The following is a 14941-nucleotide window of genomic DNA, read 5'->3' on the forward strand; positions in this document are numbered from 1 at the left end:
AACAGGTCCTTCATATTTCTCTTCATAGTTCACAAGTGACCTCTTGTCACAAGTCATGTGCCTAGAACAACCACTATCCATATACCATATATCATTCAATGGAGTGGCCTGTTCCTGCACAAAGAGAAATTTGATTAGTTCAGTGATGAGATGCAAGCTTCATCAACTTGCAACTTATCAGTGTCAGTTTCAGTGGCAGCTTGGGAAGTGAGTGTAGTAGGTTCAGGATCTTTATGAGTGATTTCCAAGTTGTCTGAATGGTCGGTTTCATAACCACACTCTCTTGGTGTTTTAACAAGTAAAGTTGAATTGTTAAGCTCAACTAAGTCAGTCATCTTCTCTTGTAAGACATAGTCCTTAGCTTCTGAGAAGTCTCTTACATCAGTCACAGCTTCAACTTTAGCTTCAGTTCTAGGTTTCCATGTGAAACCTTGTGGTTCATATCCATGTTTTAACAAGAACTTTTCATCACCAGTGAGTACAGCTTGTTTCTTTCTTTGATATACAGTTTTTCTTCTTGATTTCTCACTGCCTGATGATTCTTGTGACCCATCAGACTTGACTGAATGAGTATTTTTGGTAAATTTCAATGACTGGTTCTCCATTATCACCTGCTTTTGCTTCTAAGGTGATTTACTTCTTCTCACATTCTCAGTCATTTGCATCTTCTTCTTTGTCTCAGCCCTCACTTCAACTCTTGTCTCTATGCTATTCACATTTCCCTTTCCCAAATACATGGCATACTTTTCTTTGTACAAAACAAAGTCTTGACCAAACTTTGTTTCATTTGGGACATGAAATGGCTGAAACTTGAGTCTCTCATTACATGAATCAGTATGGTGTCCATATTCATCACACTTTCTACACCACACCTTTCTTTTGAACATCTCATGTTCTTTTGGTCTCCTGAATCTTTCACTTGGTTTGGGCTCTCTTATACCAATTGTCTTTTTGTTTTTCAGATTGTCAAAATCAATTGAGAATGGAACAAACTCAGCCATTCTGATGTCATTTCTTTCCACATTCCCTTTAACAAAGACAACCTTTTTCAAATTCAGTGGTTGATCATCTTCATTTTCTCTATATCTTGACTTCCTTCTTTCATATTCCTCAACAGTTTCTACCTCACCCACATCAAAGTCTTCAACACTTGAAAAGATAGGATAAATAGGAGTAATATATTCTACATCCATTTCTTCCTTATTTACCTTCTTTTTCTTGTTCTTTTCTAGTTTTTCCAAAAACTTTTTGCTTGGAGGTCTGACAGCATTGTAACACACATTCTTCTTTTCACCAATGTCAAAAGAAACATGTTCTCTTTTCATTTGCTCATTCATTCTTTTCATTTTATGTGTAATTGGAGGATACTTTGGAAGTTGATCAACAGATTCAGGCTTTCTATATTTTCTTCCTTTTTCAGCAGCTTGAATTTCCTTTTCAGTAATTTGATCACTCAAATCACTCAGATCATCTTGATCCAACTCATCTGAATCAAAGTCATCTTCAGAGACTTGAACTCCAATTGACTTTTCTTGCTTTAGTTCTTTCTTCATAACAAATTCACCATCTTCACTCACCTCAACATTCTTGTACAAATCTGCAACATCTTCTTTGTCTTGAAACACATCTTTGAATTGTTGTAGATAAGCACTTCTCTTCTCTTTGTCAACTTTAGGCATAAAGTTGTTGTTGAATGGTGGTGGAACAGCCTTGTACTTTTCATCGTCTTTTACTTTATTCAGAATTCCACAAATGTTTCCAGTTGAAACTAAGTTCTTTAAGAATTCATTTTCAGTTTGCAGCTTTGTATTCAGCACCTTTTCATCAATCACCATCTTTTTCAACCCACTAATTTCTGTTGTGAATCTTGTCTGAGCTCTATAGCTATTCATACAATCCTCTTCCAAACTTTTCATTTTTTCCTCACTAACAATCTCACTTGCCTCATAAGCATTGATAATGCTTTGCTTCTTAAAACACTCACTTTCCAGCTTACCAACCTTTTCTTTTAATTCATTGACAAGTTTAGGTAAATCAGCATTAGGATCAGAATGTACCTTAGATGAAGATGCAGAGTCTATGGCCATGAATGCCACATTAGCTCTTCTGATATCATCTGCTATATCTTCCTCATGGTTACTCCAGTCAAAGCTTCCCTCATGCTGAGTAGTTACTGCCACATTGCCTTGATTTCTTGGTTGATTTTGGTTTGCTGGAATGTTGTTAGTTACAGGGTTTTGAACAGCTTGATTCTGATTGTTGTTCATTTGATATACTTGATTCTGATTCATACCCTGCTGGTTGTTCATCTGAGGCTGATAGTGGTTGTTAAAATTGGGATTGAAGTTGTTGTTTGGATGGAAGTTGTTGTTGTTGGGATTAAAGCCTTGGTTATTGTTGAAGTTCTGCTGGTTGTTGTTTCTATGCACATTCTGCTGATATTGTTGTTGGTTTCTAGGCTGTTGGAACTGATTGACTTGAAAGTTCCTTGGCATATTGCACTCTCTTGCAAAGTGTCCAGGCTGTTGACAGTTGTAGCAGATAGCCTTGGACTTGTCAAATCCTATTCTCTCATTTGGACCAGAAACTAGTGATCTACCAGTTCTATTGTACAGTCTCTTGCTTCTTAATGCAAACATTGTAGCTTGCCATTTGAGATCCATGTCTTCAAGGTCATCAGCATCTATTTGTTCCAAATCATCCTGCACTACACTTGTGTGAATCAAGTTTTTGGCCACAAATGCATTGTAGGATTCAGTGAACATAGACATTAGGGCTTGTGCATCACTCCCTTGAACATGCCCCTGCACCAGCACTTTGAGCATTTCCATTTCCCACAGAGGCTGAATCATCATCAATCAATTGAACATTTAACCTCTGTTGACCACCTTGACTGCTTGAACCACCTCCAATGAATGACCTAGGAGTCTCATTGTTGTGATCACTTGGTTCTTAAATGATGGGAATTTGTTGTTGATTCTTTGTTGTAAGATTCCCCATTGGAGCAATTAAAGCATTTGACACATTGAAACTTGGTTTATCTTCCTTGATCAATGTCATTCTCAATCATTTCAAGTTCAGCAGCTTGAAGAAAACATACTACATCATCCAATTTCAATTCATTGAAATTTTGCTTCTGAAGGATGAATTTGCAAGCAGTATACCATTCTTTTGGCATTGAGTTGAGCAACTTTGTATTCAAATCAAAGTCAGTCATTACATAATCAGTTGTTCTCAACTCATTCACAATACTCAGAAAACGTTCTAGTATTGACTTCAACCTTTCACCATCTCTATACTTGAATCTTTCTAACTGTTGCTTCAGTCTTTGCTTCTTAATGTTCTTCAATTCAGTGTTCCCTTCATACATCTCAAGGATTGCATCATACATTGCCTTAGCACTTTGATGATGTGCAACCTTTGTGAGGATTTCCCAAGACAGACCAAGTTTGAGCATAGCCAATGCTCTGTCATCAACTTTTCTCATTCTCTCTCTGACAGCAGCAATAGCATTTGCATTAGCACCTTCTTCAACGGCAGCTTGTGGACCATTCTTGATAGAATTCCACATATCCACATCATTATAACAAACAGCAGCCTCAAAAAGCACTTTCCACTTGGTAAAGTTCTCCTGACCATACAATCTAGGTATCTTATTAGTAGACACCTCTTGTTCCTCATATCCAGACATTTTCTTAAAATAAAAGTTAAGTTCTTATCAAAAATAGAGTAAAACAATCAGATCTGAGAATAAATTCTCAGATCTGAGGTGTCTGATATGAATAGAACAAGATTCAACAATAAAAATCAAAGCTTTAAGTGAAATAAGGAAAAGAAAACACCTAAAACTTGTAGATCTGGAAGAATAATGAAGAACAGAGCTTCTGACGTCACAAATCAATCGAACAGTGCTCTGCTTACGTCATTTTTCTTCAAAACTTAATCAGCAACAATCTTTCTAAAAATAGCAGCAACAAGCTCTGATACCACTTGTCAGGTCCCGAATTCTTGAATGTATGGTCGATTCGGATCGGATCTTAATCAATCATGTCATAACTCACACAAAATTAATCGTTTTGACAAGCGAGTTAATGACGGGTTACTATGTTTAGAAAGATGACCGTTTGTTAAAGGCGGAATCAATAACAAACATACGGTTGCAATGAAGATTCAAAATACGAAGACACACGAATGATTCACTCAAAAGATTTCCATTTATATAATGTTAATCATACAAAAGGATAATCGATTAGGGTTTAGAAGGAATCCTAGGACAGCCGTCACACACAAAATATTCTCTTAATTAATGTGTCGGTCTTATCCTTTTCTGTCTCTCGTATGTCTGGCGGCGTGCCCTAATTATTCTATTTATAGGCCTGCCAACCTAAGACAGCTGTCATTCCTTCTAGAAACCCTATCCGATAGTACATATTCAATTTACATATTCAAAATATACTAAGTGTAAAACAAGTCTTCCGGGTAGGCTTTTCATTAAACTTCAGTCTCCGAGTACGCAGTGTACCCGGCCTTCTTTCAGACTTGGTAAACATAGAAGTGTACTCGGAATCAGTTTCCGGGTAGACTTTACTTAAAGAATATTTTACCAAGTAAAATATTCACCGAGTAGACTTCAATCTTCTTGGACTTATCAAACTTTGCTCGACAAATCCTTACGAGCAACCCTGTTCTTCTATGGTCCTGTTCAGCTCATTGTTAGTTGAACAACTTATTGATAAGGCGTACTCGGGAGTACATACCTTACTTGAGCAGAACCTTACTCGAAATAAGTTAGAGATATTCTATTAACTCATCAAGTATACTCGGACCATAATTATTAAAGAATACCTTGCCCGGTCTTCCAATTACTTGGCTTCTTGGACTTGGTTGACCAAACCTTACTCGGAAGAGTAAAATACTTGGTATTGAAGAACAACCCTGCTTGACAAAGTGACCCTTACTCGGATATGCCAAATTAATGAACGTTACTCGAAAATCACTAAAAAGCATACCTTACTCGGATATCCACTTAAGAAGACTATTTGAAGAAAACCTTGCCCGGGAGGCAAAATCTCATACTCGGCTAAGTAAAAGCTTACTCGAAGGTCCAAGGTGTGCTCGGATTCAATACTTAGCAGTTTCTGAGGAGGTTGAGAAGATTCCAATCTTCCGTATTCTTTATTTAGGTCAAATCTCCTCATTTAGGTCAAATTCTTGACCCAACAGATAGCCCTAAGAGCTTCTTCTTTGGCATCGGAAGCAGAGGCTGCCAGTTCGTTCCATTCTTCATTCATTGCCAGCCAGTCTCTGGTTATTTCATGGGTAGTGGAAATAGAATTTGCCACATAGTAAGTGTGGGAGTTCAGCAATTCCTGGCGAACACTGAGGAGACGTCTCTCCTTTTCACCATGCGGAAGACTCTCCCGCAGAAATTCATAACATGCGTCCACGTCACGGAATGTTGAATCCCGACGTAAGGACCAATTAGGTTTATGTGGGGTAGGGTCTTGCTCTTCAGGAGTAGGGGAAGTTTGGGAAGCATAAGGGAACGTGCTTATACCCCCTTGATCCCTGAAACGGTAAACATTATAAGAGGGCGACACCTTGGCATGATCAGTCGTGTCGACCCCCTTATCCTTCAAAGGCGAATCATCCGCCACAATTACCGGGTCCTTGGCAGTATTAGGAGGCGGTGGTGGCGGACGAGGAGATGAGTCTTTCAGACCGGAAAGACCTTCGGAAAGGTTATCCAGGCTCACTGAAAACCATTAATGAAGAATTAGGAATACTTCAATTCATATAAAATAACAAAATAAAGAAAGGTTTTGCATACCTAACGAAGGGTCTTCAGCATCCAGTTGCTCCAAACACGCTTCCAAGGAGGCAGGATTTACTTTCTTGGATTTTTTCTTCTTTTAGGTAATCGTGACCGGATTAACCATGCGCTTCCCAGCCACTTTGGAAACGCCCGCATCAACGACTAGACGTTTACCCGCGGCGGTGACATTATCAGCTTCCGGACCCTTGGCGTCCGCAGCAGCATTAACGTCGTCTTGACCCGCCGCCTGACTAGAAGTGGCTCGTTGACGGGTAAGACCTACAATTGAGCCCACAGCTTTGTTAACATCCGTCGAATATACTTCTTCACAAAGTGATGACTCTTCACTAGATGAAAAGAGTACGATCACTCCGCTAGAAGTAATAGCAGTTACGGGTCGGGGTTTCAAAATGCCCTCACCTTTGAGTACTATGTCTTGAACGTACTTCTCACCTTTGGCATACATAGGTTCGGAAACCAAAGGTTCCAGACGAAAGGAAGTAGGGAATAAAAAATTTTTGCGGGTTCGATCCAAAAAGGGGCCGTCCCTAGGTTCAATCGGACGACGTACCATCATCCCCCCTTCATGATCCAACAAGGTGCTGAAGGCGGAACCCTCACATATACAAAGAATAAAACAAGTCAGACATTGGACGTTCATTATAAAAAAGAAACACAGATATCATACAAAACTTACTCTTGTTGGTCATTTCGTAATACGATTCCAACTTGGGAAATGGCCACAAACGGCTTATCTTGGCACTCACCATTGCCCCTTCATGAATTGGGCGTAGGGGAGTTGGCGTGGATATCAGCGTCTTATACCACGCCTGGCCCTCATGAGCACTGGCGGGAACCACAGGTTCGCCTTGCGTTTGGTCATCTTGAAGGGAATGACGTCTTCCCGGATACAGAAAAATTTTGGCTTCCAGCCATGGAGGCTACGGAGCCATTCCGTACCTATGGTCCTCTTCTCGATAGATGCAAAACTGTACCATCCATCACGAAAAGTCATCTTATAAAACACGGCAAACATGCCAACAGTTGGTTCAAGATTGCGAGATTGGCAACAGAACTCGAAATGCCGAATCCTCAACATCCCAAAAGGATGGATCTGGGAGAGATAGACCCCATAAGTCGTCAGGATCGATTCGACAAACTTGGTCACCTGAATTCGGAAGTTCCCTGTTGTGAAGTGGTCTACGTATACGGCCATCTTCCTCGGAGGAGGGTTACTGGCAATAGAACCACTACAGGACGCTCCGGTTCCCACTCCATCGGCAATCCATACACATTTACAACGTCGTTATAATCTTCTTCTCTAAGGCAGACTTCAACCTTGTTTATATTAGGGGTACCCTTCTTTTCTTTAGCCATTTAAATAATAGGAAGATGAAGAAATATCAGAAGGAGAAGAAATCTCAGAGAAGGTTAGAAAGTCTAGAGCGTTGGAGAGAAATTTAAAAGTGATAAAGATTAAGTGGAAACCGCAAGGGTTATATTTATACCCATCGCAATTAATGTGATCCATAGAGTGACAGAGGAGAGAAACGACGGACCGCCAGACGGTTGACACGTCAGGCGGGAAATTCAAGATAGTGAAAACAGGCTGTCATAAGACGCCAGACACGTCTTATCAGTTGTCCTCAATAAGTTTCTCTCTCCGCCACGTCATCATAGTTATCCAAACATTTGAACATTTTAAAAGCTGTAAATTTCAAAAATATCTTTTAGAGATATTTTCTCCAAACAGTTGAATCACCACAAAATTCAAAGAGGTTTTCTCATTAATTATTCAAAAGATAATTACAAAATGAGAAAGAAAAATTACAAGTGATAAAAACCTAAGAATATTCTAAGGGTTCGAGCCTGATGGATCTTCTGGAGCCTTCTGCGAAGTATCTTCTGAGGAATCATCCTCAGATTCCTCCCCAAGGTAACTATTCAAAAGTTGTACACCGTCATATACGGAAGAAAACTCCGGAAGCGCATCTTGTCAATGAAACACTAAAGTGTCATGCTCCTTGACCCTGTCCGCACGATCTTGTTTGACGTTTACACCATATAGCTGATGGTCTTGAAATGTGCGGTTGCTTCGAGTATAACTCACTCCTTCGTGAAACCCCATAACACGCCCAAGGGATGCAGAAGCAACCATCACATTGGCAAAACTATCATTCAGCTCCTTACTTCCTTTAATATGGCGAACGACCTGTTGAGACAAAAACATAAGTTCCCAATATCAAAGAATAAGAGAGAAATAATAAACGATAAAGATTAACTTACAGCATCAACTCCCCGAGTAAGGAACCACTGAAGGTCCTGCTCCACACGCTCTGCCCGCGCTTGGAATTCCTTCGATTCCACGATAGCTTCCTCATGAGCTTTGAGGAGAGAGTCATAAGCAGTCTGAATTTCAGCAGCACTTTGATCTTTAAGACTAGCTCGTTCCTTTTGCAACTTTAGCTCCTCCTCAAGATCATGAATTCGGGCACCCTGAAGAGCAACTTGATTCTCTAATGAGGAGTTGGTTTCCTGGGCACGGGCTAAATCATCTTTATCCTTCTTAGCCTTGGCCCGATCTGCTTCACGAATAGAATTTTGCCTTTCACAGGCTTCTTTCCATCGTCGAGCAGCGTCCGCGTTACGATCCTTTTCACTCTTGAGGGCGTTCTCCGCGTCGGCTTGTTTCCATCTAGCAGTTTGGGCGGCAATCCGATGCTCCTCAGCTTCCTTCTTGGCAGCCTCAGTGGCTCGCCGAGCTTCTCCCACCTTCCCACCTAGAGTACGCCACTCACTTAAGATTTCCTGGCTCCCCGCCAGAGCATTAGCTAAATGATAAGCTACATTCGTGAGAAGATCATGGCGGGAAAGGTCATGTTGATATGCCATTTCAGCGGGCGGCGTACAATGTTCAATGAAATCCATACAAGTTCTAGGATGGGAAAACCGAGAACCATTAGTAATACCCCACGGAGGGAAAAATAACTCATGCGTATCGCCCAGGCCCGTGTCCCCGTAATAACGGGAACCTGAAGGTTTAAGGCGAGCTGGGGTTGAAAAAGGCTGTTGGGGAGGAGACCGAGGAGGAGATTCCTCAATCCTATAACCCTCCTCGTTAACAACAGGATTATTCTGCTGACCTTCAATACCACCCCCAGCCTGGAAAAGATATTCAAAACGAGCATCAGTTTCAGATTGGACGTCAGCACCCTCTACAGTGATAGTATCAGTCGGAGGAGTTGGCACTGTTTCTCCTACAACATTCTCAACTAAAGGTGAGGATGGCCGACCCTCGACGACAGTATGGCCAGGAGGAGTCAGAGGCTTATCCTCCACATTCTTCTCGGGAGACGGAGATGGTCGCTGATTAGGTTGAGGAGTTGGTGTAGGCAATTTCTCAGAGACATCCTCTCCAAAGATCAATGGATCTACAAAAACAAAAGTTATTTTCAGCTAAACAACTTATGAAAGTATAAATACTTAAAAAGGTTAACAATAACCTTCTACAGTATCGATACGGTCAGCAAGACTGAACTGGGGTTTCTTAGGGCGATGGATTTTTCGTTTCTTCTTTGACGGCCCTGCCTCAGCATCCATAGTCGCCATGCCCGCTTGACTACGAAGAGCTCTCCTTTTCTCCAATTCTGCCTATAAAGACGAGACAGAGGAACGTTTAAGAATATCCTCATCAGAATCCTTCTATTCTTGAGAGGCAGAAAACTTAGAAGAATCGCCATCTTCATCACCGGAGGATAAGATGGCGATCATTCCGTAGGAAGTAATAGCATTAAGAGGAGGAGGGTTTAAAACATACGCACCTGTTTCAAAGGTGGCATCCGAAGTGATAGGCTCAGCCCGAACCTTTTTTGGAAAAAGGAATCGAGACTTAGTCTTAGCAAGGATGGGTTGGTCCCCCGCCTCGCGGATGCTTTTACGCACGCACCCTTTGTCCTAAAAAAGGGCATTAAGCATGGAGCTCCAACCTGAAAACATAAAAGTTGATCTATAAGAATACTCAAGTAAGAAAAAAAGACAATAACAAATAACTTACGTTCATGCAGATCCACAAATATAGGTTCCATAAATTCTGCCGGCCACAAACGGCTCATGCCTGCCCACACTAGGGCTTCCTCTGGCAATACATGCATGGGTGTTGGTTCCGTCATGAGAATACGATACCAGTCACGACCTTCGTGAGCAGCCGTCACAACATCCGGGAGAGCAGAATTTACCGGACGGCGGACCATAGATAAAGGAATAACGTCTTCAGAAATCCAGAAGAATTTGCTCCGCCAGTTCTTAGAAAGCTTTTCAACTTCGTACCCGATACGCCGATCGGAAACTTCTTGGCATGTGTACCAGCCATTACGGTTAACAAGACGATAGAAAATTGGAAGTCGATCAGCATGAGGTACAATATCACGTGCTATACATACGAATTCGTAGTGACGAATTCGCATCATGGCACGCGGATGCAGTTGGGATATATGGATCCCATAGACGGTTAACACTTTTTCAAGGAATTTCGTTATAGGTAAACCGAAGTTCCCATGAATAAAGTAATCAGAATACAAAGCCATTTTCCCAGGCGGTGGGAAACTGGCTATCGAACCAGGGCCTGGGAACTCTGGTTCCCACTCTGGTGGAATACCGTAAGTCTCTAACAACTTCTCATAGTCAGAATAGTTCCATAAAATTTCTATCTCGTCAACCTCTGTTTGAACATTCGACATTTTAGGAAGATCTAAGGAGGACATATAAGAAAGATTCGATACTTTATCAGAGAGAAAATAAAAAGATGACTAGAGAATAAAGACGATAAAACTTCAATTAGAAGATACATCTCATTATTTATATCCATCGCAATTAATGCGATGGGATATGAACAGTAGAGAGAGAAAAACATCACCTAATCAGCGACTGACACGTCACGCGGGAAATTCGAAAAAGAGAAAAAGTTGTTCAGTCGAGTACAGTAACAACAGTAAAAAACGTTCCATCACCTGTTCACGCGCCTGCAAGTGGGCAACTTGTCCTTTTTTCGTGATTATCCATACCATCAGAAGATATTTTCTACCTAACTTCTGAACAATAAAAATCCCCAATGCGCATTAAGTCCAGAATTTCACCAGCATAAAGATTTCACACGGAAAAAACACTGGACTGGGGGGACTTGTAGAGGTAGGATACCCAAAAGACTCAAATACCCTTAAGTACCACCCGCGGGTCACAGAGAATCCTCTTATAAGCCACCTGCGGGACACATGGACCACCCGCATATCACGAATGAGGAGGAACGTCCTCACAACACGCCCGGAAGCGTCTTGGCATCCTCAAAAGTCATCCGCAGGACGAGATATCTGTCCGCTTAAACATCCGGAAGACAATGCCACCGGGACAGCTGTCATCACTAAATACTCTCTAGAAGAAGGTTCATGACTCTTACTTGGGAAACACATGACTGGACAGCCAATAAATAAAGGACACCTGGCCAGTTTGTTATAACTGTGCACATGGCCAGGGTGCCATCCATCCTATCATTAGGCGACGCGTGTCCAGGTTGTTATACCCATGCACATGGGACGTATAGCTTAACCTATCACAAGAGGACACGCGTCCAGGCAGTTATCAAAGATCTTCTGGAAGAAGACGGCTGGCCCAATCACCTTCCTACATCCTTCGGCTATAAATACCTTGTCAAACGGTATGAGGTATTCATTCACTCACTTGCATTTTGACTACACTTAGTCTGTTTACTTCAGTACTTTCTCCATTTACGAACGTTACTGATTCTCACGCCGGAGGGTAGTTAAAGGAAGACCCCCCCCCCTCTTGTCTTTCCTGTAACAAGACTCACGGTGTCTGTTTTGCAGGTTCCGATCATTGGACTTTGGGAAGTCACACTCATATCATTGGTAGTAATTATCGTATCTTACCCTGTGGACTCATTGGATCCAGGACCCATACCCGGGGATTGGATCCGTGTTTCTTCACTGATCGAGCCCACAAACGTGTTTAGCTAAACAGGTCGTGTTTGTGTCGACTGGGCAGATCATTCACGGGTGATAGACCCTTTAAAATCATTTTAAAGAAATTTATATGCATATACATTGGTAATTTTATGCTAAAATCTAAAAGATAAAAGTGAAAGCAGCAGTTTTATAATTTAAACACAATTATTTAGGTAAATTTTACTGTTGTAAAGTGCAATAGTATAGTTTAGTGTGAAAACAAAAAATCAAATAAATTTTTAACCTAAGCTGATTATATATGTTCATGTCACCGGCAAAAAAATACTTTAGTGTCAGGTTCCAGTGTATGACTAGATTTCCGGTTTTGGGTCCTTGTTATTCTTTTGTGTTAGTATCGAGTTTAATGTATCCTATACATAACGAAGCAGGTTGAGATCGATGACAAAATTATCGAAGCCTATGGCCCATTAATGGCGCGCACACCACTTCGACCCATAGCAGAACCGGATGAAATATCACCATTGGTTGCATTTCTTTGCCTCCCAGGGGCATCCTTTATTACTGGACAAGTTATTGTTGTGGATGCTGGATACACAGCTGGTGGTTTCAAATCTTAAAAAAACATAGAAGCTGAAGTAACATTTATATGAGTTTGGGCGTTTATCACCTTTGTTAACAGTTTCAATATATGATTATGCAACACAAATATCACTATGATATGATATGATAAAAAAAGATTTTATAATATATTGTTGTTGATAATATTGCTGATGGTTTATTAGGTTTAAATAAAATGTAAGCACTGCATCTAGGTATAAACGCATGCCTTGATAAACTTTGGGTTAATAGCAACAAAGGTTATAAAACTACACCTCTATAATTTCGATCATTTTTCCATTTTTATTTCGCAGTATGCCACATCAGCGCAATTCCATAATTTTTTCTAATTTCTACATTTTTTTATTACCAAAAATGATGGTAACAATGTCCCACTTTCTTCCCAAAGTCCAAAAGCCACTAAAAAATGGAACCCAGAGAGAAACCGTGGAAAAATACCGAGACAAACAGTGGGGATGGTATTCCCGTGGAAAAATACCCAGACTCCACTCCGTATGAACAGTAACATACTACAATGTAAGGAACCAGACAAGCACAAACTTATTTCTTGTTCTATTCATTCAACTTTTAATTGTCGCATAAACTAGTACAAACACATATAATGTTTGTTTGTTTGTTAACAAAATGGACAAGATCCATTAGTTCGTTAATGTTCCAAACAAAAAATAAATTTATAATAAAATTTAGTATTTTTAAGCCTAAACATCAATTTAATGGATCCCCGTGATAAAAGATTTACGATAGTACTGTAGCTGAAATTTAAGCATTAATTAGCATCGAAGTATAAACGCATGCCTTGGTAACAAGGTTGGGATTTTACATTTTTCGTTTATAATATTTATATATTTTTTTGGATATCAATTTTGTTTATTGTAAGGAAGTTAATAATAATATACTTAAGGTTTGATAAATAAAAGAGTTTTATAAATATATGAGATGTTATAACCCGTTAGCTATCTTGAGTTTGGTGAGTCCCATGACCCGCTTATTTTTATATTATAAAATTGTTTCTTAATTATAAAAAATATTTTTTTAAAAAAATATGAAATTAATATTTAGTATATCCATATATTATAGGATTTTCATATAAGATATTTGGTAAAAATTATTTTTAATTTAATGAGGTGTTATAACTCGTTTAAGGGCTATCCGGGTTTGGTGAGACCCATGCCTGTGAATTCGGGTCAAATGACATTCATTTACAAATAAAACAATGTGGTGGCTTGAAAGAAGATGGATAGCAAACAAAAAAACTTTTAGAAGTTTCGTTTATATATATTCTAGCTTTTATCCCCCCCGTATTATAGGGTTGTTCGTTTCGAATATTTATATATTTTTTAGGATTTTCATTTTTATATTGTAAGGAAGTTAATAATAGACAAAATGAAAAAAGACGTCATTTTTGTTTGGTCTGATTTTCATTAGACGTCCTTTATCGAAACAAATAGCAGAAGACAGAATTCATATATCAAATATGTTGCACATTACGTTCTTTGTCACTAACCTAGTTAGATTATTTCGTTAAGTCAGACCACGTGACAAACACGTGAGGGCAAATCAGCAATTTTATTCCCCCTTCCAGATCATTTCTGCTACAGTGCTACCCACCTCCACCACCGGCGTCTGCTTCCTACGCCACCGCCACCGCCACCACCACACCAGACCAACGATGGCATCTCCATAATCTACCCGACACGTATAACTTAAACCACTATAACCACCTCCTCCCCCTCTCCCTCTCTACCCTACCACACCACTACACCCGCCAACCATCGGCATACTACACCACCAAACAACCACAATAACACCACTGCACCTAAGATCCAAAATTGTGGTTTTTAGATTGCTTAATAGGGATGAAATTAGGGATTCCGGCGAATCACAACCACCACGTCGTTAAGATCTGAAAAGCAGAATCCTAATCGAGGTAAGCAAAACACTTACCGCTAAGATATGAAATTAGGGATTCCGGCGAACCACAACCACCAATCGCCGCCAAAGCGGGTTTCTTTTGGTTATCAAAAAATGGGAGGGGTTGTACCCTCTGCTACCATCGCAAATCAGCATCCTTATGATGCCCAAACCCCCGTTACTACATACCAGTTTCGTGCCTGCCCTGGTGGTGGTGGTGACGGTGGCAAGTAGTGGTGGTGGTAGGTGGAGGTGATGGTGGCCGGGGAGACATGGTTGAGAGATAGAGAATCAATAGGGGGAGAGAGAGAGAGAGAGAGAGAGAGAGAGAGAGAGAGAGAGAATGTGTGTCTGGGATTGTTATACATATTTTGTTTTAGTTAGACGACGGTGGTGGAGGTGGGGTAGCACTGTAGCAGAAATGATCTGGATGGGGGAATAAAATTACTGATTTGCCCTCACGTGTTTGTCACGTGGTCTGACTTAACGAAATAATCTAACCGGGTTAGTGAAAAAAGACGTAACGTGCAACATATTTGATACATTAATTCTGTCTTTTGCTATTTGTTTCGATAAAGGACGTCTAATGAAAATCAGACCAAACATAAAGGACGTCTTATTG

General features: G+C 40.3%; 1 protein-coding gene across 1 annotated transcript in view; it reads left to right on the forward strand.

The window, feature by feature from the left end:
- LOC143535894 (tropinone reductase homolog) overlaps window positions 1-12407 on the forward strand; it is a 42562-nt gene extending 30155 nt beyond the window's left edge. The window contains exon 6 of the mRNA XM_077030018.1: window positions 12219-12407. Within this exon, the coding sequence (XP_076886133.1) occupies window positions 12219-12407 (189 nt within the window). The remainder of the gene's footprint in view (window positions 1-12218) is intronic.
- The last annotated feature ends 2534 nt before the right edge of the window (window positions 12408-14941 follow it).

Source organism: Bidens hawaiensis, unplaced genomic scaffold (genome assembly GCF_021521415.1).
Source record: "Bidens hawaiensis isolate Kalapana, Puna unplaced genomic scaffold, B.hawaiensis_p1.1 tig00010699_1, whole genome shotgun sequence".
In the NCBI taxonomy this organism is placed as follows: Eukaryota; Viridiplantae; Streptophyta; class Magnoliopsida; order Asterales; family Asteraceae; genus Bidens; species Bidens hawaiensis.